We start from the raw sequence: 25,791 nt of genomic DNA, 5'->3' as shown, positions 1-25,791 counted from the left end.
AAGGTCAAAGCCTGAGCACAGTTGTTACGTCTACTTGCTAAAATGATTAAAATAATATTAGTCTGTGTTAAATTAGTAGACTCCTGTTGTGATTGGGAAACACAATAAAGCAATGGTGTTAATTATGATGTTAATGGTGACAATGGCAACAACAATGATGATCAATTTTAATCTATAAACTGCTGAGACATGGGAACCTATATTCTTGCACTTGTCTCAGTCATCGGACTGGAGTAAGCGACAACAACTTTGAGACTAAAGTTGCTAACAAGAACCCAAACTCTGACTGGTATAATGAAAGGCAAAGTAGACCTGGGTAGGATTTGGAATTGGAAAGTAGCCAAATACCAAGTATTTTGTTACACATTTCACCAACTCTGTCATCCATCGAAATTGGAAATAATCATCATCTACAAGAAATGACAGAGCTACCAGATGAATCAAGGATATTGATTCTTTCCAAATGATACAGAACAAAGTAAAAATATCTACTTTTTAGATCACAAGGTGATATAATAGGGAAAAAGCAGAAAAAGTCATTCATCTAGAATAAATGTTCTCAATATAAATTTGATTCACCAAGTTACCAGTTATTGTTTTACAACAATAATTTTATATATATATATATATATATATATATATATATATAATTATATGTATTTCTTCTATCTTAATGAATAAAAATTCTTCGGATAGAATAAATGGGTTAATAGAAACCAATGTAGCAAAGAACACAAAATAACTGTGGTGTAGTTCCTGTTTTTAAGGCAGGAACTCCTTGAAATTTTGGGTATTTGAGTATATTTAAAAATTTAAGGAATGGAGAAAACGCATGTTATAATTACATACTTTATTCCTACATATGTTTCAAAGGATTACAACCTGTGTGATCCATAGGGATCTGTGATATTAAAATTGTAACCTTCTCTTCAGGGATGATTCCCGTGAATTCCCTGAAGAGAAGGTTACAATTTTAATATCACAGATCCCTATGGATCACACAGGTTGTAATCCTTTGAAACATATGTAGGAATAAAGTATGCAATTATAACATCCGTTTTCTCCATTCCTTACATTTTTAAACATATATATATATATATAAATATATATATATATATATAATATGGACTGGTAGGAAACAGAGTAAACAATTGTTTCTAAGATAGGCACAAGGCCTAAAATTTGGGAATAAGCAGTTAGTTGATGCCATCATCCCTAGTACTTGACTGGTATTTTATTTTATCAACCTTGAAAGGATGAAAGGCAAAGCTGGCCGCAACAGAATGTAGAACACAGAATGTAAAGAACTAGAACAAAGGTGACAAAGCATTTTGTTCTGATGCTCTGTGGTTCTGCCGATTCATTACTTTAAGTGAAGCAAATAATGACTACCACAACACAGAATTATTATTATTATTGCGAGCGAGATCGTTGCCAGTGCCCCTGGACTGGCTCTTGTGTGGGTGGCACATAAAATGCACCATTTTGAGTGTGGCCGTTGCCAGTACCGCCTGACTGGCCTTTGTGCGGTTGACACGTAAAAGCACCCACTACACTCTCGAAGTGGTTGACATTAGGAAGGGCATCCAGCTGTAGAAACTCTGCCAAATCAGATTGGAGCCTGGTGTAGCCATCCGGTTTCACCAGTCCTCAGTCAAATCGTCCAACCCATGCTAGCATGGAAAGCGGACGTTAAACGATGATGATGATGATGATGAGTAACTAGAGCAAAGAAAATTGTTTAAATGGATACAAGGGTGAAAGGGGGAGAAAAGAGGGAGGAAGAAAGGAGGAGAGAAAGAAGAGAAAAATTACAGATTTTGACTTACCGAACCAACAAATGTAAGAAAACATTCAAATAACTTATCGTTATGCATACGAGGATGTCGACCAATAATGTTAAGGTAGCGACGTAAAGATTTCCTGCGCTGCTCAATGAATTCACGATTGGCTGGAATGAAATGGAAAATTGTTTACGATTCAAAGTTTAAAAATTTTATACAATTAGAAACTATTTTTTGAAAGCCTACAAAGCTGCAAGATTTATTTTATGTATATACATATATATAATTTATTCCAACTCAAAAAACTTTGAAGTCCTTCACAATGTTTAAGTTGACATATTCAGTTGGAATCAACATAAGAGACAAAATTCAAATTAATAAATTCACAGGCGAAGTGAACCAGAAATATCAACAAATACCATGATGTATTTTTTATTGATACTGGTCTATCTATTCTATCTCCTGCCTCCCACCCACAACTGACTCTCTCTCTCTGTTTATATATATGAAAATATAATTGTCACTAAATGTGACTAAGGATGCCAAGACACCTACATTGCTAGAAATAGAAGCTAAAATGCTATAATGCTGTAGGAAAAGCACATAATTGCATACATATATGCTCACAAGAGCTGTAATCGCCCAAAAACACTGACTTGAGAATTCCCTATACCGAATGTTCAGTTTCGGCTATTTCTGTAGCCTCTTCAGTAAGGACTGCTCATTAGGCTGTTTCTACGCTTACTCCACCATCAGCACATATGCATTTACCATAAAAATTTATGGATGATTAAGTGAATTGCTAATGTGTATACAAAAATTAGTATAAACAGCCATGCGCAATGTGTTCATCATCATCATCGTCGTTTAACGTCCGCTTTCCATGCTAGCATGGGTTGGACGATTTGACTGAGGACTGGTGAAACCGGATGGCAACACCAGGCTCCAATCTAATTTGGCAGAGTTTCTACAGCTGGATGCCCTTCCTAACGCCAACCACTCAGAGAGTGTTAGCATAAAAGAAAATATAGTTTTCACTAAATGTGACTAAGGGTGTCAAGATATCTACATTGCTAGAAGTATCTTATTTCAAGCAATGGAAATTTTGACACCTACAATGCTCTGATGCTATAGGAAAAGCATATATTATGTGTGTGTGTGTGTGTGTATATATATATATATATATATATATATATATATATATATATATATATATATATATATATATATACATATACATATAGATAGATAGATAGATAGATAGATGTACAGATTTTATATATTAAGAAAAAAGAGATAAACAGAATTTTGGATAATTATTTATTCAGCACTTTCATCTTACTTTGGGGAATCATCAGAAATTATTCTTTTACAGAAAATTTATACCTTTTATGCCATCATCATTATGTGTGTGTGTGTGTATTAGGTTGTCTCACATGAAATGTTGCACTTGAAAAAGGAAACATTAAAATTGTTTTTAAGTTTTAGAAGATTTATTTATTTAATAAAAAAAATGTGATCCTTGATCATTTATGATCTTCATCCAACGTTCCTCTAAGGCATCTTCAAAGAACTTGTCATCTGATAAACTGTTTGAAAGCTTCAATTACCTCTTCCTTATTTAAGAATGTTTTATTGCGGATAGCAAACTCGAAGTGTTTAAATATGTGATAATCAGTAGGAGAGATATCAGGAGAATAAGGAGGATGTGCCAAAATTTCCTAATTCAGGCTTTGCAACTTGTGGACGTAGCTTGAGAGGTGTGAGGCCGTGCATTATCATGAAGCAAAATTGAGCCATCTCTAGTCACTAATCTGGGTTGCTTCTTTGTTAATTTTTTGACCCGCTGGATGTGTAATGTCAATATGCATACACAACAGAGTGTAAGTGCCCTGAGAGAAAAGTTGGGCATAAGAAGCATCAAATGTGGTGTGCAAGAGAGATGATTGCACTGGTATGGTCATGTGTTACGTATGGATGAGGACAGCTGCGTGAGGAAGTGTCACTCCCTAACTGTGGAAGGAACTTGTGGAAGAGGTAGACCCAGGAAGACATGGGATGAGGTGGTGAAGCATGACCTTCGAATATTGGGCCTCACAGAGTCAATGACAGCAGACCGAGACCTTTGGGGATACACTGTGATTGAGAAGACCCAGTAACTAAAGTAAGATGGTAGCCACGCATGTCTGGCCCAAACAAGAGTACCCCTGTGGTTTCGTGCAATATGATATGCTTGAGAAGACCTGTTGAGTCAAGTAAAACCAATATCGTAGCTGTGGCCAATACCCACTGACTGGCTCCCATGCCGGTGGTACGCAAGAAGCACCATCCGAATGTGACCAATGCCAGTACTCCCGACTGGCTCTCATGCTGGTGGCTCGTAAAAAACACCAACCGAATGTGGCCGATGCCAGTACTCCCTGACTGGCCCTTGTGCCAGTGGCACATAAAAAACACTATCCAAATGTGATTGGTTCCAGGCCCGCCTGACTGGCTCCTGTGCCAGTGGCACGTAAAAAGCACCCAGTACACTCTCAGAGTGGTTCGTGTTAGGAAGGGCATCCAGCTGTAGAAACATTGCCAAATCAGATTGGAGCCTCCAAACCTCAGTCAAACCGTCCAACACATGCCAGCATGGAAAATAGACGTTAAATGATGATGATGATGCATACAATCAACTACCTGGCAACAGGATGTTGTTGTTATAGTTTTTCTTTGTTGCAAAAATGAATAATGAATAACCCCCTTTGTTGACCACCATACAGTGACCATCAATTTTTTAGGATGCAATGGTGGCTTTGGGTAGTGTTTTGGTGACTCTCCTGTGTCTAATTATTGTCTTGTCCTCCTGCTGTTATCAAAGAGTATCCATTTCTCAAAGCACATAATGAGTCAGTACAAAAATGGTTCTCTTTCCAACCGAGAAATCAACATGAAACGTACTGTAAGGTGTCTGTTTCTTCGAATCTCATATTTTTTGACTTTTCCAAGCTTCTTCAAGTGTCAAGAAGCAGTTGTGGGAGATGTCTGGAGCTCTGATCCGATTTTTCGTACCATTGTTCGCGGAATTCGTTTAACCAAGGCATTCAATTCCTCATGCCAGATAACTGATTTTGGTCTCCCTCTTGGTTCATTTTTAAGGCTTTCATTTCCTGAACGAAATCTATGGAACCATCTCTGAACAGTTCTAATATCAACAGAATCATTACCAAAACCCCACTTGATGGTCCATAGAGCTTTGGTGGCAGAGTGACCCAACTTGTATTCGTACAAGAAAATCACTTGGTATTGTTCAGTTGTCATAAGAGCTGTGTGTAGCAATTTTGAATAATAGTATTGTCTAGAAAAAGAAGACTTGAGAGTAAACACAAGCATATACACAGAAACTCATTAAAATCCATTTCTAGATGACTCATAAAAAACCCATTTATAATAGGACATTTCATGTGAGACAACCTAATATATATGTATGTATGTGTGTGCGTGTGTGGGTGTTAGTTGAAAAAATCTAGAGTTGAATGGGTAAGAAAATGTTCTTTTGTTATCAATATGTGATGCATATATGTGTGTGCATGTGTGTATGTGTATGTGTGTGTAAGTATATGTGTGGTAAATTTATGGACGCTTGGTTGGGGGGGGGGGGGGGGAGAGACAAAAGAAAGAAAGAAGTCTTTTTTCTGGGGTGGTTGAAGCTGTATTCTTATGGTCAGTTGCTACACAGCTGCTGAAGTCAATTTTGCTTTAGTTATTGTTTTGAAAGCATCTCTCTCTCTCTTTCTCTCTGTGTGCATGCATGTGTAAGGGTGTGTGTGGTACATTTTGGAGGTTTGGTTAGAGGGGGGGAAAAGTATCTTATTATTTGGCTGGTTGAAATTGTATCATATTCTTAAGGTCAGTTGCTACAGAGCTGTTAAAGTTAGTGATAATTCAAGATGTTAAATTTGTTTTAGTCACTGCTTTGAAAGTATATTTCTCTCTTTCTCTCTATCACATTATATACATATTAACATGCGTGTAAATATACACATACATATACTCATATATATACAATGAGATATATATACATATATATATGTATATATATATATATATACACATATCCATCCACCCATCCATGTACAGGGTGCAGTGAATAAATTGTCATCTAAATTACCCAAAAATGAAAATAACACTGTCATCTCATTTTAACATATATTTTCCAAAATTTTTTCTGTAAAAACCTATTTTCACATTAAATGAGTCAACTTCCAGTACGAATGTTTACGTTTTGTATGTCTTTTTTTAACAAAAAAAGTTTCTAAATAATTCTGGAAACAATCTACTCATACAATTTACACACCCAGGTAGATTCAATGTGACAAGGCTTCATCTTTGAAAGTGTTTGCTCATAGACATACTGTAAAAACCCATGTAATTTACGCACTTTTTTTCGCAAAAATAAAAATAAACTTTAGTGGGTGTGTAAATTGTATGAGTAGATTGTTTCCAGAATTATTTAGAAACTTTTTTTGTTAAAAAAAGACATACAAAACGTAAACATTCGTACTGGAAGTTGACTCATTTAATGTGAAAATAGGTTTTTACAGAAAAAATAAGGGCTTAGATATAACGAAGTTGCTGTAATTCAAGTTGTGTGCATGCATGCACACACACACACACACAGATATAAATGTCTGCATAGAGAAAGACCGAATGAACTAAACAGAACAGGAGGAGACACATGTAATTCAATCATGAAGAGGAATGTTTTATCTTTATTTTGATATAAAATCGATGGGGATAGGTCAGATAATTATTAGAAAATAGAAAGGTGAAAATTTTATAGTCAAAATGGAGAAAAATCCCACTTATATGGGTGTCCTGATCCGAAATTCTACCGTTTATAGCTATTTTAAATAGTCTATCAAAATATTACTGAAATGGTGTCATGTCCCAAAACCTCAAGATTTATTTAGTTCTATACCTACAAGAAATGTGCCAAAACTCAAGTCCCTGTGGTTTGTACTTTTGAAATTAACTAGGTCTGAAAACAGCAAAATTGAAAAAATACATCCATTTTAGCAAACTCACTTTCTAACTGCAACTCACAACTCACTTTACAAATTTTCTGCATGAAACTATTTCCCTCCTTCACTCAACTGATATTCTCTGCATCCAATTCATTCCGTACCTCTAATAATATTCTCACTCTAGCACACTGACCTACATATCTACCTTTTCCTCAATCCTAGTTTGTCTCTGATATTCACCATGTACCTTGTCTTTTCAGCAAGACACCTACTCCTGTCCCTCTATTTTAGTTTCTTATCCCTCAATTCTATAACCCCATTCAGTTGTGAGGTCTTGTCTTGCAGGTACTTGGTGACCCCACCCATGCTGGTGTCATGTAAAAAAGCACCCAGTAACACTCTGTGAAGTGGTCGGCATTAGGAAGGACATCCATGCCAAAGAAGACATTAGAACTTAGTGCAGCCGATGACAGTACCGAATGGAACAATAAACCCCCCCCCCCACTACCACACTACGCAACATGATGACTAAAGACAGAAGTGGGAGAGATACAAACTGTATAGTACATAAACCCGTATACACACAAAAGACACACATACGAATACTTAAGATGAAATGAAAAAAGAGATAAAGTAAATAAACACGAGAAAAAAACTATATAAAGGACATGGATACAAATGATATAGTAAGCAAACACAGACATGTGTACACGCATGCACACACACAGATTTAAATGCATGCACAGAGAAAGACCGAATGAACTAAACAGAACAGGAGGAGACACATGGGATGGAAGAGCTACTGAAGAGGTTACAGGTGTGTGATAAAAGTTTTCTAGACAATGGACATAGATAAAATAAGAACAATAATAAACGAGTGAAGAATGAATATATAGTGTGTGTGTTTATTTGACAAGAAAAAAAAAACCCCTGAAACAATTCTTGTTTAGAATGGTGGAATTCAAAAGTTGATAAAAAGCTCCTATGATGTCAGCAACAATTAATTCTCCCTCATAGAAATAAAGTTTCTAAAATGAATAGAGAAATTTGAAGAATTACTTTGGTCCAGCAGTAGAACACCTGCCATATCTACAAGAGATGTGGGTTCATGTTCCACAGGTAGCCTTCAGATTTTTCTCTCAATGATGTTACAAGACAACAGTCTGGTATGCAAATATTTGAAAAAGAACAAAAATTCTTGTTACTAGAGCCAATACTTTTGATTGCTACTGACTTGGTCTAGACTTTAAAGCATAAAAATTGATGATAGAATTGTAACCAAAATTAGAACTTGACTGACAATAGATTAATACCACAAGCAGAATGGATTGAGAGATTGTGTTCTCTGGGCATCTGCATGGAGCAATATTATCAGAGCAGAGGCCTAGCCCAAACTGTAACAAAATCTGAGTGTTATTGAGATCAGTAGTTTTTGTCTTTTAAAAATTAATTCTGAAGGATAAAATCTAGTTCGAGATACAAATGAGTGGAATCAGAACTTGTTAAGAGCAAATATCAATTATTGCTCTTTTGGCCTCTATCAACAAACCTACAATTCATCTGAGTTCAATATGTAGAATAAATTTGTAGAAAATGTTAAGTACTGGTGATAGTGCAATGTAAAAAGTAGTAAAAAGCACTGGTGATGATGCCATGTAAAAAACACCCAGTATGCTCTGTGAAGTGGTTGGCATTAGGAAGGGTATCCAGCTGTAGAAGCGAAGCCAAAACAGACAAAGGGACCTGGTGTGGTCCTTAGCTTTGCTAGCTCCTGTCAAGATGTCCAACCCCTGCCAGCACGGAAAATGGACATTAAATGACAATGTGAAAAAAACTTTTACTTTTTACTTCTATTTTAAAAAGCTAATCAAGGGTTGAAGTGGATTAGTGTCCCTGATCTTTGCAAGCTCTCTCAGGAATATTTACTCACACAATTGTTTGCAAGAAAGCAAGAAATTAATTAGCTACAACAATGTAATTACGTATTTAAAAAAAATATAACTGCAATATATCTAAACAATCTGATAATATGATATAATACTTTATGTAGCACATCAACCAGTACCAGTGTGTACAGGTCAGAAATTAAGAACAATAGTAAACTTAGGATATCTTAGCAGTTAATTCATAAAAATAACTACAGGCATGGTTGTATCATTAAGAAATTCACTTCCCAACCATGTGGTTTCAGGTTCAGTCTCACTGTATGGTACCTTGGGCAAGTGCCTTCTATTATATTCTGGGATCACTCAGATTTTGCTGATTAGATTTGGGACACAGTAACTGGCAGAAGCTCATTGTGTGTGCGTGTGTGTGTGCGTGTGTGTTTGTGCTTGTGTCTCCTTGTCTAGACATCACTTGCTAACTGTAAACAAGCATCACCATCATATACCATGGGGCAATAAAAATTCTGGGTTCCACAAGAAATAAAAAGTGAATTAGTTTTTGTGTTTTTAGGACAGCTAAAATGGCTTTCCAACAATGTAGTTACATTTTAACAAACATAATGTAAACTTAGTTGTTCCTAAAAAGACAGCATGGTCTCAGCTGTTCTAGTTGAGTTTGATCTTAGGTCTGCCTGCTCAAGGCTAAATTGGGGCTAAACAACAACAGCTTAGTAATAGTGAGATCTAACATTGGTACAAGGTCAACCTGACTTTTCTGTACACAATTAGCACCGATATCATTAACCATGAGATAAAAAAATAACAATATTCAAATTAAGAATGCTGAAGACTGACAGAAAAACTGGTGCACTAACATCTCTATCATTCAGCCATGATTTCAAAGGAATAAAAAACAACAACAAAAAATAAAACAAACCAAGACACTTACCGCCCATCATTTTCTTTGGAGGTAACCTGGGGATCATTCGGTAAGGAAACCGCATCATTAACATTTCGTTGATTACTAAGAAATCATTGTATCGACGTAGAACTGTACTATGAAATTTCTGAAATTAAAACAATATAAAAGTCAAAACTATATATATTATTGATATTTGATTAAGGCATAAGGCCACAAATTTTGAGGTAAAGTGTAAAGGATTTAAATTTGCCTAATGTTGTTACTGGTACTTATTCTATTGATACCAGCAGAAAGACCGACACATTTAATGAAAACGAATCAGTATTTTGTGTTTTTAGGATAGCTAAAATGGCTTTCCAACAATGTAATTGCCTTTTAACAAACATTAGATAATTTGTGTAAATTTTTCGACTATGATTTTCCTTTGTATCCTTTGTCTAATAGTACACACTCACTCAGTAAATATTTCTTTCATTATTTTATTGTAGTGCTAATCTCTCTTTCATTTAAGCCTTTAGCATTCAGATTACTCTGTCAAATGTTTATTAATATTGTTTTGAATTATTCATACATTATCTTATAGCTTAGAAATTTTGATGATGTGGTTGTATACTTTTGGAATGACATTGTATATTATAAGAGGCCAGATCTGGCCAGTTTAAACATAAGACAGGCAGAATATTTTGGCCGGATAAGGCCAGTCTAAAAGTTAATGGGTTACATAAAATAATCTTCAACAGGGTTGCTTATTATGATAGAAACAACAGGGATCATGAGGTATTTTCTGAGGCATATAACATACTAAACAACCATACCAGATACATTTTTTTTTTTTTTTTTCAAATTATACTAGTGTAGCAATTTCAGATTATTTCAATCACATTCAGTTGACCTCTTAGTAACTTGAAATTATATTCATATTAAGAGGGAGAGGCAAGGATGAAATATATTTCAAATTACCCTCAGAGGTAATTTGAAATTGATTTCATCCTATCCCTATGGTTTTAGATTACTCCCTCAGGCTCTTCTCCCAAATGTTCATCACCTTGGTGGCAAAAAAAGTGTGTTTCCAATGTGTGTGTGCATGTGTTGGATATATGTGTGTAAATCACAAAGAGTTTTAAGCATCCACTTTGTTAGTTAAAGTTGATAGAAGTCGTATTTTAAGTGTATAAATATATTTCTTGTATAATAATTGTGTATGAATATATTTTGTTTTATTCTTTTACTTGTTTCAGTCATTTGACTATGGCCATGCTGGAGCACCGCCTTAAAGGGTTTTAGTCAAGGAAATCAGCTCCAGTATTTATTCTTTGTACTTATTCTACCGGTTTCTTTTACTGAACCACTAAGTTATGGGGACATAAACACACCAGCATCAGTTGTCAAGCGATGACGGGGGTACAAACACAAGCATACACACACACACACATATATATATATATATATATATACACACACATACATGATGGTTTCTTTCAGTTTCCATCAACCAAATCCACTCACAATGCTTTGGTCAGCCTGAGGCTATATAGTAGAAGACACTTCCCCAAGGTGCCACGCAGTGGGAGTGGGAAGCAAGCTTCTTATCACACTGCCACACCTGTGCTTATATGTTTTGTATATAGATATAGGCAATTAAGGCAATCCTGTTCCCTCAGCCTCCCATGTAGACTATAAATTTTTTTAACCAGTACCCTTGAACTAAATCTGGTCCTGGGCCCATCCAATTCAGCATTTCTCCTAACACTTTACTCATTAATGCACTAGTTAGTCTTAGATCTGGCTACTTCTCACTCACTACTTCTTCATTCACTTTCTTTAACCATACTGTATCTCCATTATGACTGACTGGCTTATCTCAATACTACTCCAGAACTTTCTAGCTTCTTCTGCATTAGGTTTCTCATCTTCAGTACTTTCTTCACTATTTATTTAATTATAAAATCTCTTCTGGTCTGTCTCAGAAAAATCTATTCTGTTGATACTGATCTATTCTTTTCTTATATCCAGAAAGCTTACCTGCTACTGCTATGATACGCTGTTTCAACTCTTCTATGATTGCCCCAAATCCTTTTTCTTTGACTAAGTATGTTTTCTCAAGAGAAGATTTCAGTTTCCAGGCTTCTATTCTACTCAGATCTTGTCTTAAAGTCTTCACTTTATTTTGTAGTCTCCTTTTCCACATTTGCTCTTTTCTAATCTTTCCTGATGGAATATTTAATCTTCTAGTAACTACTATCTCTCCTGCATAGATCAATAAGTTAGTGTCACCTATATTGTTAGTATCTATCCTACTGATAACAGAATCTACTTTCCTAAAGGTGGTGAGCTAGCAGAAACGTTAGCATGCTGGGTGAAATGCAAAGGGGCATTTCGTCTGTCTTTACGTTCTGAGTTCAAATTCCACCAAGGCCGACTTTGCTTTTCAGGATCGATAAATTAAGTACCAGTTGCATACTGAGGTCAATCTAACCGACCCCCTCCCCCACAAAAAAAATTCAGGCCTTGTGCCTAGAGTAGAAAAGAATCTACTTTCCTAGTCATTTCTAGAAGTTTCCTTCTGTTGGTACCTTTTAATGTTGGCAATCTTTTTCTTACTTCTTTACTCATCTAAGATCTTCTGATCTTCCTCACTTAAATTGCTGGTGCCAGTTGTCCCTTCGTTATTGATAGTGGTTATTATTATTATCATTATTATTATTTGTGAAGAGAGAACAAGAAACAGACAAGCAGAGACACAGTGTTGCTTATATATACCACTTGAAGTATCTTTCCTCCATGCTGCCTGGATTTGCAATGTTTGCAATACTGTTGTACAACTATCCTGGTCCCACATAATCACTTTTTGCATTATATTAGGGGATGTATTATTTGAGAAGTAGTAATATAACTTTCATACAATTTTCTGAGGAGAAAGTGACACAACTCATGATCTCTGTAAGTCCTCCTATTGAAACTGATTCATCTGATCTTCAGTTTGAATGTCTGTTGTAAGTCAATGTTTGCAGAAGAGAAAAACAAACCATGAATAAAAAGATTATTGAAAATGTTGGTGAAGCTAGTGGGGGAAATCTTTGGTGAAGCTGAAATCAGGAGATGCCCGGTTTTAAATGACAAAAAGTAAATATCTGTCCATTTTTAAGCATAAGATTAAAGCAGGTAGGGTGAAGGTATGATATGGAAAATTTCTTTCATACATATACACAGGCACAAGCGTTGCTGTGTAAGAAGTTTGCTTTCCAACTACATAGTTTTAGGTTCAACCCCACAGCATGGCACCTTAGGCAAATGCCTATTACCACAGCTCCAGCCTGACTAAAGAGCCTGCTGAGTGGATCTGGAAAATGGAAACTGAAAGAAGCCTCTGTGTGTGTGTGTGTGTGTGTGTGTGTGTGTGTGTGTGTGTGTGTGTTTTCATGTTTCCTTGTCTTCACATTATAAAATAGTTGTACATGAATATCACCATTTTACAAACAGTGTCATTCATTCCCAATCTTCTGTAAAAATATGTCCAGCTATAGGAAAATACCACCTCATTTGGCAACAGGTGAGGGTTGGCAACAGAAAAGGCATCCAACTTTAGAAAAGGGAAAAGTGGATGTTGTGATATTGATGATGCTGATTAAAAAAAGGAGAAATAAAATAATTACCTGGCTTGTGATTTCATATTCAACATGTTTTAATATTAAACCTTTCTTTTCAGGCACCAGTTCAACTTTAATGTTTTCGAGGTCATACAACTCAGAGTATGTATAATTAAGAATTGTTGGAGACATGTCTCGTCTTAAATGAATGCAGAAAGCTTTCAAATCAGCTAAATCACCGAGTGTGGGTTTGGGTAGTTCTGAAATTGAAAATTGAAAAGATAATAATAATAATCATCTCTATTATAGACACAAGGGCTGAAATTTGGGGGAGGGGAATATATCGACCCCAGTGTTCAACTGGTACTTAATTTATCGACCCTGAAAGGATGAAAGGCAAAGTTGACCACATCGTAATTTGAACTCAGACCATCAAGATGGACAAAATGCTGGGAGAGAGGATTAGTCGATTACATCAACCCAGTGCATAACTGGTACTTATTTAATTAATCCTGAATTTGAACTCAGAATGTAGCAACGGCCAAAATACTGCTAAGCATTTCATCCAACATGCTTACGATTCTGCCAGCTCACTGCAACAAGCTGCATTAAACTGCATCCAGTGATGAGGCTTATGTTTGGGAGTTCTGGATTTGTGGGGAGGATGAAGTTATCCCTTAATTACCATTACACCCAGGTGTGTTCTGACCTGGAACAGTAGTACCTGTCAGGGTCTGATCATACGTTAACCTTTCAACATCTTTCATAAAGCAACCACTCTTATTCTCCCCCCTCAGCCAAGGAGTTTATTTAGTTTAGTAAGTTACAAGGCAAATTCACTAGTATTGGTGTCATGAAAACATGCACCAAGTACACATGTAAAGCAGTTGGTGTTAGGAAAGACATCAGTTGTAGAAAACATACCAAAATCGACACAGTGGAGCAAGACAGTTCTCCAGCTTGTTTCCATGCTGGAATGGTTAACCCATGCCAGCATGGAAAGCAGACATAAAAATTATGAAAAATACAATCAGCTCTGGTAGAATTCGAATTCAGAATACAGAACACTGAAAAGATTTGATTTGCTACTCCATGTTTACTGCAGCTTTACTCATACAATTAATTGATGATTCACCATCTTTCAATGGTAAACTAATTGTACCTACGTTGGCCTTATAAAAGCCAACGAGAGACTACTCAGAGAATGTCTAAGTAGTCAAAATTGATTACAGGCCTGTTCAATCAGACTCAGCCTGAATTAACAGGTCTAACATGTTCTTTTTTAACATGATAAGGTGTGATTTGAAGGAATCTACCTGCTATTTCTAGCAGGTGAAATAACCAGATAGAGGCTCTCTCATTGGTTCAAGCAGTCTAAGTAATCATAAGTGGATTACAGGACACCACAGACATCTAAAACTGATAAACCATCTGAGAAGATATAATTTTGATGGGGTCATTTCATGATATTTTGAGGTTTAATGTTGGATAAAGGGTACTAAACCCTTACTGAGATGAATATCATCATCATCATCGTTTAACGTCCGCTTTCCATGCTAGCATGGGTTGTACAATTTGACTGAGGACTGGTGAACCAGATGGCTACACCAGGCTCCAATCTGATTTGGCAGAATTTCTACAGCTGGATGCCCTTCCTAATGTCAACCACTTCGAGAGTGTAGTGGGTGCTTTTACGTGCCATCGGCACGAGGGCCAGTCACACGGCACTGGCAATGGCCATGCTCAAAATGGTGTATTTTATGTGCCACCTGCACAGGAGCCAGTCCAGTGGCACTGGCAACGATCTCGCTCGAATGTCTTTACACAACATAAATACCAGAAATCCTGATCACAGTCTTGTATCTTTTACTTGTTTCATTCATTGAATTGCAACCATGCTGGAGCACTACCTTGAAGGGTTATAGTTGAATGAATTGACCCCAATACTTATTTTTTTTAAGGCTTGTAGTGTTTTCTATCATTCTCTTGTGCTGAACTGTTAAGTTATGGGGATGTAAATAAACCAACAGCAGTTGTCAAGCAATTGTAAAGAACAAAGACACACACAACAGGCTTCTTTCAGTTCCCATCTACAAATTCCACTGACAAGACTTTGGGCAGCCCAAAACTACAGAAGACACTTGTCCAAGTAGTTATGCAGGGACTGAACCTGGAATGGTTTGGCTGGGAAGCAAGCTTCTTACCAAACTGCCATGCACTGAAAATTTTATATAGGTCTTGGAGGAAGTTAGATACAAAAAAAAAAGTTTTGAATGATTAATCTCTATTTTTTTATCAACTGTATCTGCTCTCTCTCTCTCACACACACACACACACACACACTGTATGCAAAGGTATGGTTGCATTGCTAGAAAGTTTGCTTCCCAACCATGTGGTTTCAGGTTCAGTTGCAGTGCATACCTCAGGCAAGTGTCTCCTACAATAGCTCAAACCCAACCAAAGCTTTGTGAGTACAATTTGGTAGACATACATACATTCACATATATAGGCGCAGGCATGGCTGTGTGGTAAGAAGTTTGCTTTCCAACCACATGATTCCAGGTTGTCTTATTGCATGGCAACTTGGGCAAGTGTCTTCTAATATAGCCTTTGGGCTGACCAAAGGAAAGGTGGATAGGTAGGGAAATGTGCTAGACTGAAAAGTATGTGATAGATAATGATATCAATAATTCTACTTTTGGCACAAGGCCAGCAATTTTAGGGGATTACATCACTCTCTAGACTGGTGCTTTATTTTAACAACCCCAACAGGTTGAAAGACAAAGTTGACCTCAGTGGAATTTGAACTCAGAACACAAAGGGCTGAAATGCTAAGCATTTTGTCTGATGTGTTATCAATGCTGTCACCTCACCAACTTAATAATAAGCATGTCTACAGTTGCAGCTACCTTATGTGTCCCAAGCTACAACTTCTCTATGCCTGAACAGCTATAGCAAGCTAGTGACTCTATCATGCAATTATTTTTCACTGATAGAGTTGGCCACACAGATAATTACAACAACCTTTAACTGACCTTGTTAAAGAAAGCCTAATAACAAAAAGACAAAATAACTTATACACAACTGCTAAGGAAATCCCTCTGGTATTGCACTGACATATTAAACTTTGAAGCATAAAAGTTCAAAAGATAAGAAATGATCACTAAAAGTCAAGAGTTATGAACAAGGAAAAATCAATTTATAAATGGTTTTATTGTTTTCAGTTACATATTTTATTCTATTATCACATCATTAGTTTTACGACAGTTTTACAATAGGCTTTAAAGATTATTAACAATACAGAGAATATCATTATTACAATAGTGACAGTGTAGAAACTACCTTTGTGGCATTCAGTTAAAGCTTTGTTTGTTCTGAGTTCAAATCCTATGGAGATCAGTTTTGCTTTTCACCCTTTGGAGGTTAATAAAATAAAGTACCAGTTAAATACACATCATGATTTAATTAAGTAACCCTACTTCTTTGAATGTTGCCTTGTGCCTATGAAAGAAATTATAACATAAATTATCACATAATAGATGCAACATAGCTGTGTGATTAAGAAGTTTGCTTCCAAACCATGTGGTTTTGGATTCAGTCTTACAGCATGACACCCTGGACAAGTGTCCTACTAAAGCTCTAGGATTACCAAAACCATCTGAGGGAATTTGGTAGCTGGAAACTAAAAGAAACTTATCATATATGATACATTTATATATAAATATGTATGTTTACATTTGCATTCTGCAGAAGCTGCTCATTTCCAATGACACTGCTATTGCTGTTGCTTCATCCGTCAAATCATTTAGTTGTTTTGTGCCTCCAAAATGTAATCTTTTATTTGAAATACAGGTAAGGTTTACCAAAAAGGAAAACCATAGCTGTCACTAAATATGATTAGGGTGTTAGAAGCACCTACATTGCTAGAAATAAGAGATAAAATGCTCTAATGTTGTAATCAAAACAATTGTATACATATATACTGGTAGGGACTATAATCGCCCGAAAACACTGATCAAGAATTCTTTATATTGACGTCAGTTTCAGCAATTTCCATTGCCTCGTCATAAGAATTTATGGATGATTTAGCAAATCACGAATGTGTATACATAAAATTAATATAGACAGTAGTATGCAATGTTTACCAAAAAGGAAAATCGTAATTATGTACACATTAGTGATTTGCTAAATCATCCATAAATTCTTATAGTGATAGAGAATTCAGTCCGGAATCTGCTGAAGTCGAGCCAGTCTTTACTGATGAGGCAATGAAAATTGCCAAAACTGACATCAGTATAAGGAATTCTCAACTGATGCTTTCGGGCGATTATAGTTCCTACCAGTGTATATATATATATATATATATGTACACAATTATGTGCTTTGACTACAGCGTTAGCGTATTTTAGCTCTTATTTCTAGAAATGTAGGTGTTTCTAACATCCTAGTCATATTTATATTCTTTAGCTTGTTTCAGTCATTTGACTGTGGCCATGCTGGAGCACCGCCTTTAGTTGATCAAATTTACCCCAGGACTTATTCTTTGTAAACCTAGTACTTATTCTATCGATCTCTTAGGCCGAACGACTAAGTTACAGGGATGTAAACACACCAACATCAGTTTTCAAGCACTGAAGGGGGGACAAACACACACACACACTATATATATATATATATATATATATATATATATATATATATATATATACACATACACACTAGCAGTATATATATTAAATATACATTATATATATATATATATATATATATCATATACATGTATATTATATATACATTATACTAGCAGTATAACCAAACCTTGTCTGGGTGTGACTTATTACGCCATCTACGATAAATCTTGCTAGGTGAAAATCAACTAAAAAAAAAGCCTTACAACAAAAAAACCCTTATGATATAAATATGTTCATAATTCAAAAGACGATGAAATTAATAGGAAAGTCTGAAGGCTGTTTTGCGTAAAATTATTAATCATCATATAAATTATCGTTTAACGTCCGCTTTCCATGCTAGCATGGGTTGGACGATTTGACTGAGGACTGGTGAAACCAGATGGCAACACCAGGCTCCAATCTGATTTGGCAGAGTTTCTACAGCTGGATGCCCTTCCTAACGCCAACCACTCAGAGAGTGTAGTGGGTGCTTTTACGTGCCACCCGCACGAAGGCCAGTCAGGCGGTACTGGCAACGGCCATGCTCATCTCGCTCGAAAAACCTCGTGTGTCTCCTGCACAAGAGCCAGTCCAGGGGCACCGGCAACGATCCTGCTCGAAAATCCTACGACGGCCCCGCACAAGAGCCAGCCCAGGGGCACTGGCAACGATCCCGCTCGAAAGATTTCATGTGTCGCCCGCACATGAGCCAGTCCAGGGGCACTGGCAACGATCCCGCTCGAAAGATTTCATGTGTCGCCCGCACATGAGCCAGTTCAGGGTCACTGGCAACGATCTCGCTCGAAAATCCTACGACGACCCCACACAAGAGCCAGTTCAGGGGCACCGGCAACGATCTCGCTCGAAGAAATTTCATGTGTCACCCACACAAGAGCCAGTCCAGGGGCACCAGCAACGATCCCGCTTGAAAAACCTCATGTGTCACCTGCGCGTACGTAAATTTCATCCGTCTAATTGGCTAAAGAAATGCATGTGCAAAACAACTTTTTGCGCTGCCCTGATTATACATAGCAGGGTAATCTCTTTTCGCAGGAGCTAGGACAGCAATTTGTGATGAAGCAATTGCTGGCGATCTGTTGCTACACAGTTTTGCCAGAATTCTATCAGATTGGGCAGAGGATGTTGATGCACCATTTTGCATTATGTTCAAAGTAGCTTCTGGAATGTGGTGAATTGCTGCAGTCTGTTGCTGTCATTTTAAACCGGTTGCTTTCTTTCCCCAGCAAACTCTCTTCTTTGGAGGCATAATCTATGTATATATTAAACAGAACAACAAAAGTTATAATAGATGGCAGGGTCAGTACTTTTCACATATCTGTAATTTTTCAGATTAACACCCGCACGATTACCCAACCCTAATCCTAAACCTAATCCTAAAACCGTAACCGTAACACTAATCCTAACCCTAACACCCTAGTGAAAATCGTGGTATATTTACAAAACATTGACGAACATGAGTTACATTTTACTGAATGATTGTGTACTTGCATGTGTATGCGTTTGAGAGAGCGAGAGAGGAAGAGGTAGAGAGAGGGGGAGAAAGGAATACAGGTAGTTAAAAGTTTTTTTATGACGGCTTCTCTTCACTGCCTATTACTTCATTAGAAATCTATGGATGCACATATGCACATAATAGAGAAAAATTAAACAAATATGGACGACTTGCTCCGCAACACCATCGAGTGCGGAACACTTCTCAAAAGTAACCTGCAGTTGTTTCCTTCAAAATTCCTACATGCTCGAAATGTACATACATCAAGGTATATTTGTAGAAAATTTCATGAAAAAATATTCATTTTCCTGGAAGTTAAGTGAAAATTTAAGTGGAATTTCCGAAAATTGGCCCCCACCCCCTCCCAAAACACTTTCACCGAAAATTTTTGTATATTCGGAATCTACATAATAAATAATATATGCATAAAAGATTTCATAAAAAAAAATATTCATTTTTCTGAAAATTATGACCTTCCAAAGTTGGGGGGTACAACTTTGTAGTTATGCCACATTGACGAACATGAGTTATATTTTTGTGAATGATTGTGTTTACTTGCACGTGTATGCGTTTGAGAGAGTGAGAGAGGAAGAGGGGGAGAAAGGAATAGAGAATGTGAGCAATGTGTATGTTGTTGTCACAGATCACGTATGTGTGGGTGTGTGTGGTTTTTATGTATCAATGTTATGAAAAATCAGTAAAGAATACTGAGAGGAAAGTTTAATCTATGACTTTGTATGTATCACCTTCTCTCTCTCTCTCTTTCCCTCTTTTACTCTTACTCTCTATATTATATGTTGAGCACGTGTGTAAGAACGGCATTCCAGGTAGAAAGGAAGAAATATAAAAGTTGCAAGAAACAACAGCCAAATCTCCCTTAAATCACACAAAGTAAACGGAATTTAAAAAATCTAATTACTGCACTGTATAGTTCACATCGAGAAAATTCCATTGATGTCAAAATTTTTACGAAAAAGTGGAAAATGTGGATTTCTATAGATGCAACACACACACACATACTCACAAACTCAGCTATATATATATACAACAGGCTTCTTTCAGTTACTGTCTACCAAATCCACTCACAAGGCTTTGGTCAGCCTGAGGCTATAGTAGAAAATACTTGCCCAAGGTGCCACACAGTGGGACTGAACTCAGGACCATGTGGTTGGTAAGCAAGCTACTTACCACACAGCCATACACATACATATGCATATATACATACATCATCATCATCATCATCGTCGTTTAACATCTGCTTTCCATGCTAGCATGGGTTATATACATATGCATGTATATATGCATATGTATGTGTATATATATATATATATATATAAATGAAAAAATTTCCTGTTTTACAGAGAAAAGGTTTCAACAAAATGTTAAAACTAAAAATTTTTCTAAAAAACATTGTTATTTTAAAGAATGTTGAGCCTTCAAAAGTTAGAAACTAGAATCGAAAAAAAAAAAAAAAAATTAATAGGTATTGTGTTGCACTTTTTGAAAAAATAATAGATTTAATAATAAATTCTTCTCTTCTCGTTCTCTTTTCTTTCCTTTTCTCTTCTCCATTCCATTTTTCAATCCTTTCTCTTCTCTGAGTCATCAGCTTCATTCCCAGACCTATCTCTCCTTCATGCTTCTCTCTCTTCCATGCTTCTCTCTCTTTCATGCTTCTTCTCTCTCTTTCATGCTTCTTCTTCTCTCTTCTTCATTCCATTATTCACCTCCTTCCATCTTACCTCTTAAATAGATCATTATCCTTCTTCCTGGACCTACCTTTGTTCCATATTTCCCCCCATCCCCCTCTTTTTCCTCTTCTTTCCTCTACTCCATTATGTCTACTTCCATCCGTCATCCCCATCAAGTACATCTAAATATAAAGAAATGAAGTGGTGGTTTCCCCCAACTTTAAAAATAAGATTTGTTTGCTAATGAGAAGAGCATTTCAAAAAGTGCAACAAAATGCCAATTAAATTTTTTTTACTTTTTCACTTCTGTATAAATCATATATATATATATACACATATAGATATATACATACATATAGATATATATATACATATATACATATATATATATATATATATATATATATATATACACACACACACACACATACATATATACATACATACATATAGATATATACATACATATATATATATAGATAGGAGGACCAAAGACTTGAAGTATTTTATGTTGCAAGACAGTGTGTGAGAGAGAATCGTGATGTCGTGGGAGAGAAATGTGTTCGCATGGATGATGGTACACTAAACGAGGCTCCAAAGAAAGAGGTTTGGAGATGCCACTATGAAAGATTGCTCAATAAAGAGAATGAATGGGAGAAAGAGAGTCTGCCGAATGTCGACCTAACAGAGCGACCAGCCATCCGAATTGACAGTAACCATGGTAGATAAAGCAATTAAGAGTATGAAGACAGGGAAAGCCCCAAGCCCATCAGGAATCACTGCAGAGATGCTCGAAATATCTGGTAGTGTCGGCTATAGCCTAGTCACCTGTATTGTTAATCAGGTGATACACGAAGGAGTCATACCCAATGACTGGTGTAGCAGCATCATAGTCAACTGCTACAAAGGTAAAGGTGACGCTTTAGATACAAATAATAACAGAGGTATCAAGTTGTTAGATCAGGTAATGAAAGTCACGGAGAGGGTCATAGCCCAACTAATTAGGGAGAGAGTCAGTTTAGATGAGATGCAGTTTGGGTTCGTGCCAGGGAAAAGCACCACTGATGCTATATTTCTGGTAAAACAGCTGCAGGAGAAATCCCTAGCCAAGGATAATCCTCTGTACCTGGCTTTCGTTGACATGGAGAAAGTCTTTGACAGGGTCCCCTGATCCCTTATCTGGTGGTCAATGAGAAAACTAGGGATAGAAGAATGGTTAGTGAGAGCTGTGCGAGCCATGTACAGAGACGCTGTCAGTAAGGTGAGAGTTGGCAATGAGTACAGTGAAGAATTCCAGGTAGAGGTAGGGGTCCACCAAGGTTCTGTCCTCAGCCCCCTCCTATTTATCACAGTCCTCCAGGCAATAACAGAGGAATTCAAGACAGGATGCCCCTAGAAGCTCCTCTATGCTGATGACCTTGCACTAATTGCTGAGTTACTATCAGAACTTGAAGAGAAGTTTCAGGTGTGGAAGCAGGGACTAGAATCAAAGGGCCTTAGAGTCAACATAGCTAAAACCAAAGTCCTAATAAGTAGGAAGGTAGACAAAACACAATCCCCTTCAGGTAGATGGCCCTGCTCAATCTGTAGAAAAGGTGTAGGTAGAAACTCTATAAGATGTACCCAGTGCAAGCTATGGACACATAAGAGGTGCAGCAATATCAAAGGCAGGCTAACTAGGAAGTTAGTTTTTGTATGTGGCAGATGTTCAGGTACAATAAACACTGAAAATAACTTGTCACATTCCAGGGAAAAAAAAAAACTGGACGTAGTCGATAGCTTCCGCTATCTGGGTGACCAAGTTAGTAGTGGGGGAGGGTGCGCTGAAAGTGTATCTGCTAGAATAAGAATACCCTGGGCAAAGTTCAGAGAGCTCTTACCTCTGCTGGCGACAAAGGGTCTCTCACTCAGAGTAAAAGGTAGACTGTATGACGCATGTGTACGAACAGCCATGCTACATGGCAGTGAAACATGGGCCGTGACTGCTGAGGACATGCGTAAGCTCGCAAGGAATGAAGCCAATATGCTCCGATGGATGAATAATGTCAGTGTGCATACCTGACAGAGTGTAAGTATCATGAGAGAAAAGTTGAACCTAAGAAGCATCAGTTGTGGTGTGCAAGAGAGACGATTGCGCTGGTATGGACATGTGGCGAGAATGGATGAGGATAGCTGTGTGAGAAAGTGCCACACCCTAGCGGTTGTGGGAACCCATGGAAGAGGCAGGCCCAGGAAGACCTCGGATGAGGTGGTGAAGCACGACCTCTGAACATTAGGCCTTACCGAGGCAATGACTTCTGACCGAGACCTTTGGAAATATGCTGTGCGTGAGAAGACCCGGCAAGCCAAGTGAGACCAAAATCCAAGGCCTCTGCCTGGGGTGTAGCCAGCCCACTTACGCGTAACATTCCTTCTTTGGATAGTAAACTCCACTTGCGAAGACCTGTTGAGGCAAGTGAAATCGAAATCGAACTAAATTTGTAGACTGGCACCCATGCCAACGTCTCTTCATTCAAAACTAAACTCGGCTTGCGAAGACCTGTTGGGGCAAGCAAAAGCGAAATCGTGAAGGCACCTGTACCAGTAGATCACTAAGAGCACCGTCTGAGTGTGATTGTTGCCAGAGCACCAGCTGTCTGGCTTCCGTGCCAGCGGCAGGTAAACAGCACCATTTGAGTGTGATCATTACCAACGTCACCCTCCTGGCACGTGAAAAGACATTCGATCGAGTTCGTTGACAGTACCGCTGGACAGGCTCCTGTGCAGGTGGCCCGTAAAATACACCATTTCGAGCGTGGCTGTTGCCAGTACCTCTTGACTGGCCTTCGTGCTGGTGGCCTTCGTGCTGGTGGCCTTCGTGCTGGTGGCACATAAAAGCACCCACTACACTCTCGGAGTGGCTGGCATTAGGAAGGGCATCCAGCCGTAGAAACTCTGCCAAATCAGATTGGAGCCTGGGAGCCTGGAGTAGCCATCTGGTTTCACCAGTCCTCAGTCAAATCGTCCAACCCATGCTAGCATGGAAAGCAGACGTTAAACGATGATGATGATGATAGATACATATATATATATATATTTATAAAATATATAGTCAATTGGCTAGTTTGTTTCTTCTCGCTAGACCACTGGTACCAAAAAGAATTTCTAAATTTTTTTGCTACCCTGAGATTTATTAATAATGATATAATGATTTACACACACACACACACACACATATATATTCTGGGCAAAGTTCAGTGACAAAGGGCCTCTCACTCAGAGTAAAAGGTAGACTGTATGACGCATGTGTATGAAGAGCCATACTACATGGCAATGAAACATGAGCCATGACTGCTGAGGACATGCATAAGCTTGCAAGGAATGAAGCCAGTATGCTCCGCTGGATGTGTAATGTCAGTGTGCATACACGACAGAGTGTAAGTACCTTGAGAGAATAGTTGGACCTAAGAAGCATCAGGTGTGGTGTGTGAGAGAGATGACTGCACTGGTATGGTCATGTAGTGAGAATGGATGAGGATAGCTGTGTGAAAAAGTGTCACACCCTAGCGGTTGAGGGAAGCTGTGGAAGAGGTAAATCCAGGAAGACGTGGGAAGAGGTTGTGAAGCATGACCTTCAAACATTAGGCCTCACTGAGGCAACGACTAGTGACCAAGACCATTGGAAATATGCTGTACTTGAGAAGACCCGGTATGCCAAGTGAGACTATAACCCGTGGCCTATGCCAGTGGTGTAACCAGCCCACTTATGCGTACCTTTCTTTTATTGGACACTAAACTCTACTTGTGAAGAACTGTTGAGGCAAGTGAAATCGAAATCAAATTCGTTGATATGGCCGATGACAGCACCGCCTGACTGGCAGCCTTGCTAGTGGAACGTTAAGAGCACCATTCGAGTGTGATTGTTGTTAGGGCCGCTGACTGGCTCCCGTGCCGGTGGCATGTAAAAAGCACCATCCAAGCGTGATCGTTACCAACGTTACTGGCACATGAAAAACATTTGAACGAGGTCATTGCCAGTGCTGCTGGACTGGCTCCTGTGTAGGTGGCACGTAAAAAACACCATTTTGAGCATGGCCATTGCCAATACCGCCTGGCTGGCCCTCGTGCTGGTGGCATGTAAAAGCACCCACTACACTCTCGGAATGGTTGGCATTTAGGAAGGGCATCCAGCTTTAGAAACTCTGCCAGATCAGATTGGAGCCTAGTGCACCCATCTGGCTCACCACTCCTCAGTCAAACCCATGCCAGCATAGAAAGCGGACATTAAACGTTAATGATGATGACATGTAAAAATATATTCATATACATATGTATACATGTAAAAATATATTCATATACATATGTATACATATAAATATATACATATTTGTGCATACATATATATATAAACATACACATATACATAGGCACACACACACACACACACCAGTGTTGTACACCACCACCCTGCTATGTGTGCCTCTCCTTCACTGTTGAGTGATTTCATTTGTTTGTCTTTCTTTCCCTCTCTCTCTCATTCTTCTACCCCTTCTCTTACACTTGTATCTGTGTGTCTCTCTCTTCCTCTATATTTCTACCTAACATAGCATACCTCACATAGCAAATGTACACATACACACACACACAAAGAAGTACTTAAAACATTTCATAGGCAATTATTAAGAAATAGAAACATGACATTTGTTGTTTGCATTATACTCGTTTCAGTATGCGAGAGTGAGATGAGGGC

General features: G+C 37.8%; 1 protein-coding gene across 2 annotated transcripts in view; it reads right to left on the bottom strand.

Moving 5' to 3' along the window:
- LOC106867306 (sorting nexin-8) overlaps positions 1–25,791 on the bottom strand; it is an 81,444-nt gene that overhangs the window by 30,074 nt on the left and 25,579 nt on the right. For both annotated transcript variants that reach the window (XM_089339804.1, XM_089339805.1), the window contains exons 4-6: positions 13,255–13,448; positions 9,629–9,746; positions 1,830–1,951 (exon numbers count right to left, since the gene is read on the bottom strand). In XM_089339804.1, the coding sequence (XP_089195930.1) occupies positions 1,830–1,951; positions 9,629–9,746; positions 13,255–13,448 (434 nt within the window). The remainder of the gene's footprint in view (positions 1–1,829; positions 1,952–9,628; positions 9,747–13,254; positions 13,449–25,791) is intronic.

Source organism: Octopus bimaculoides, chromosome 22, assembly GCF_046866305.1.
Source record: "Octopus bimaculoides isolate indiv1 chromosome 22, ASM4686630v1, whole genome shotgun sequence".
NCBI classification, from domain to species: Eukaryota; Metazoa; Mollusca; class Cephalopoda; order Octopoda; family Octopodidae; genus Octopus; species Octopus bimaculoides.
Note: the sequence above shows the minus strand (reverse complement) of the source record. Positions and strands in the feature narration are given on the sequence as shown.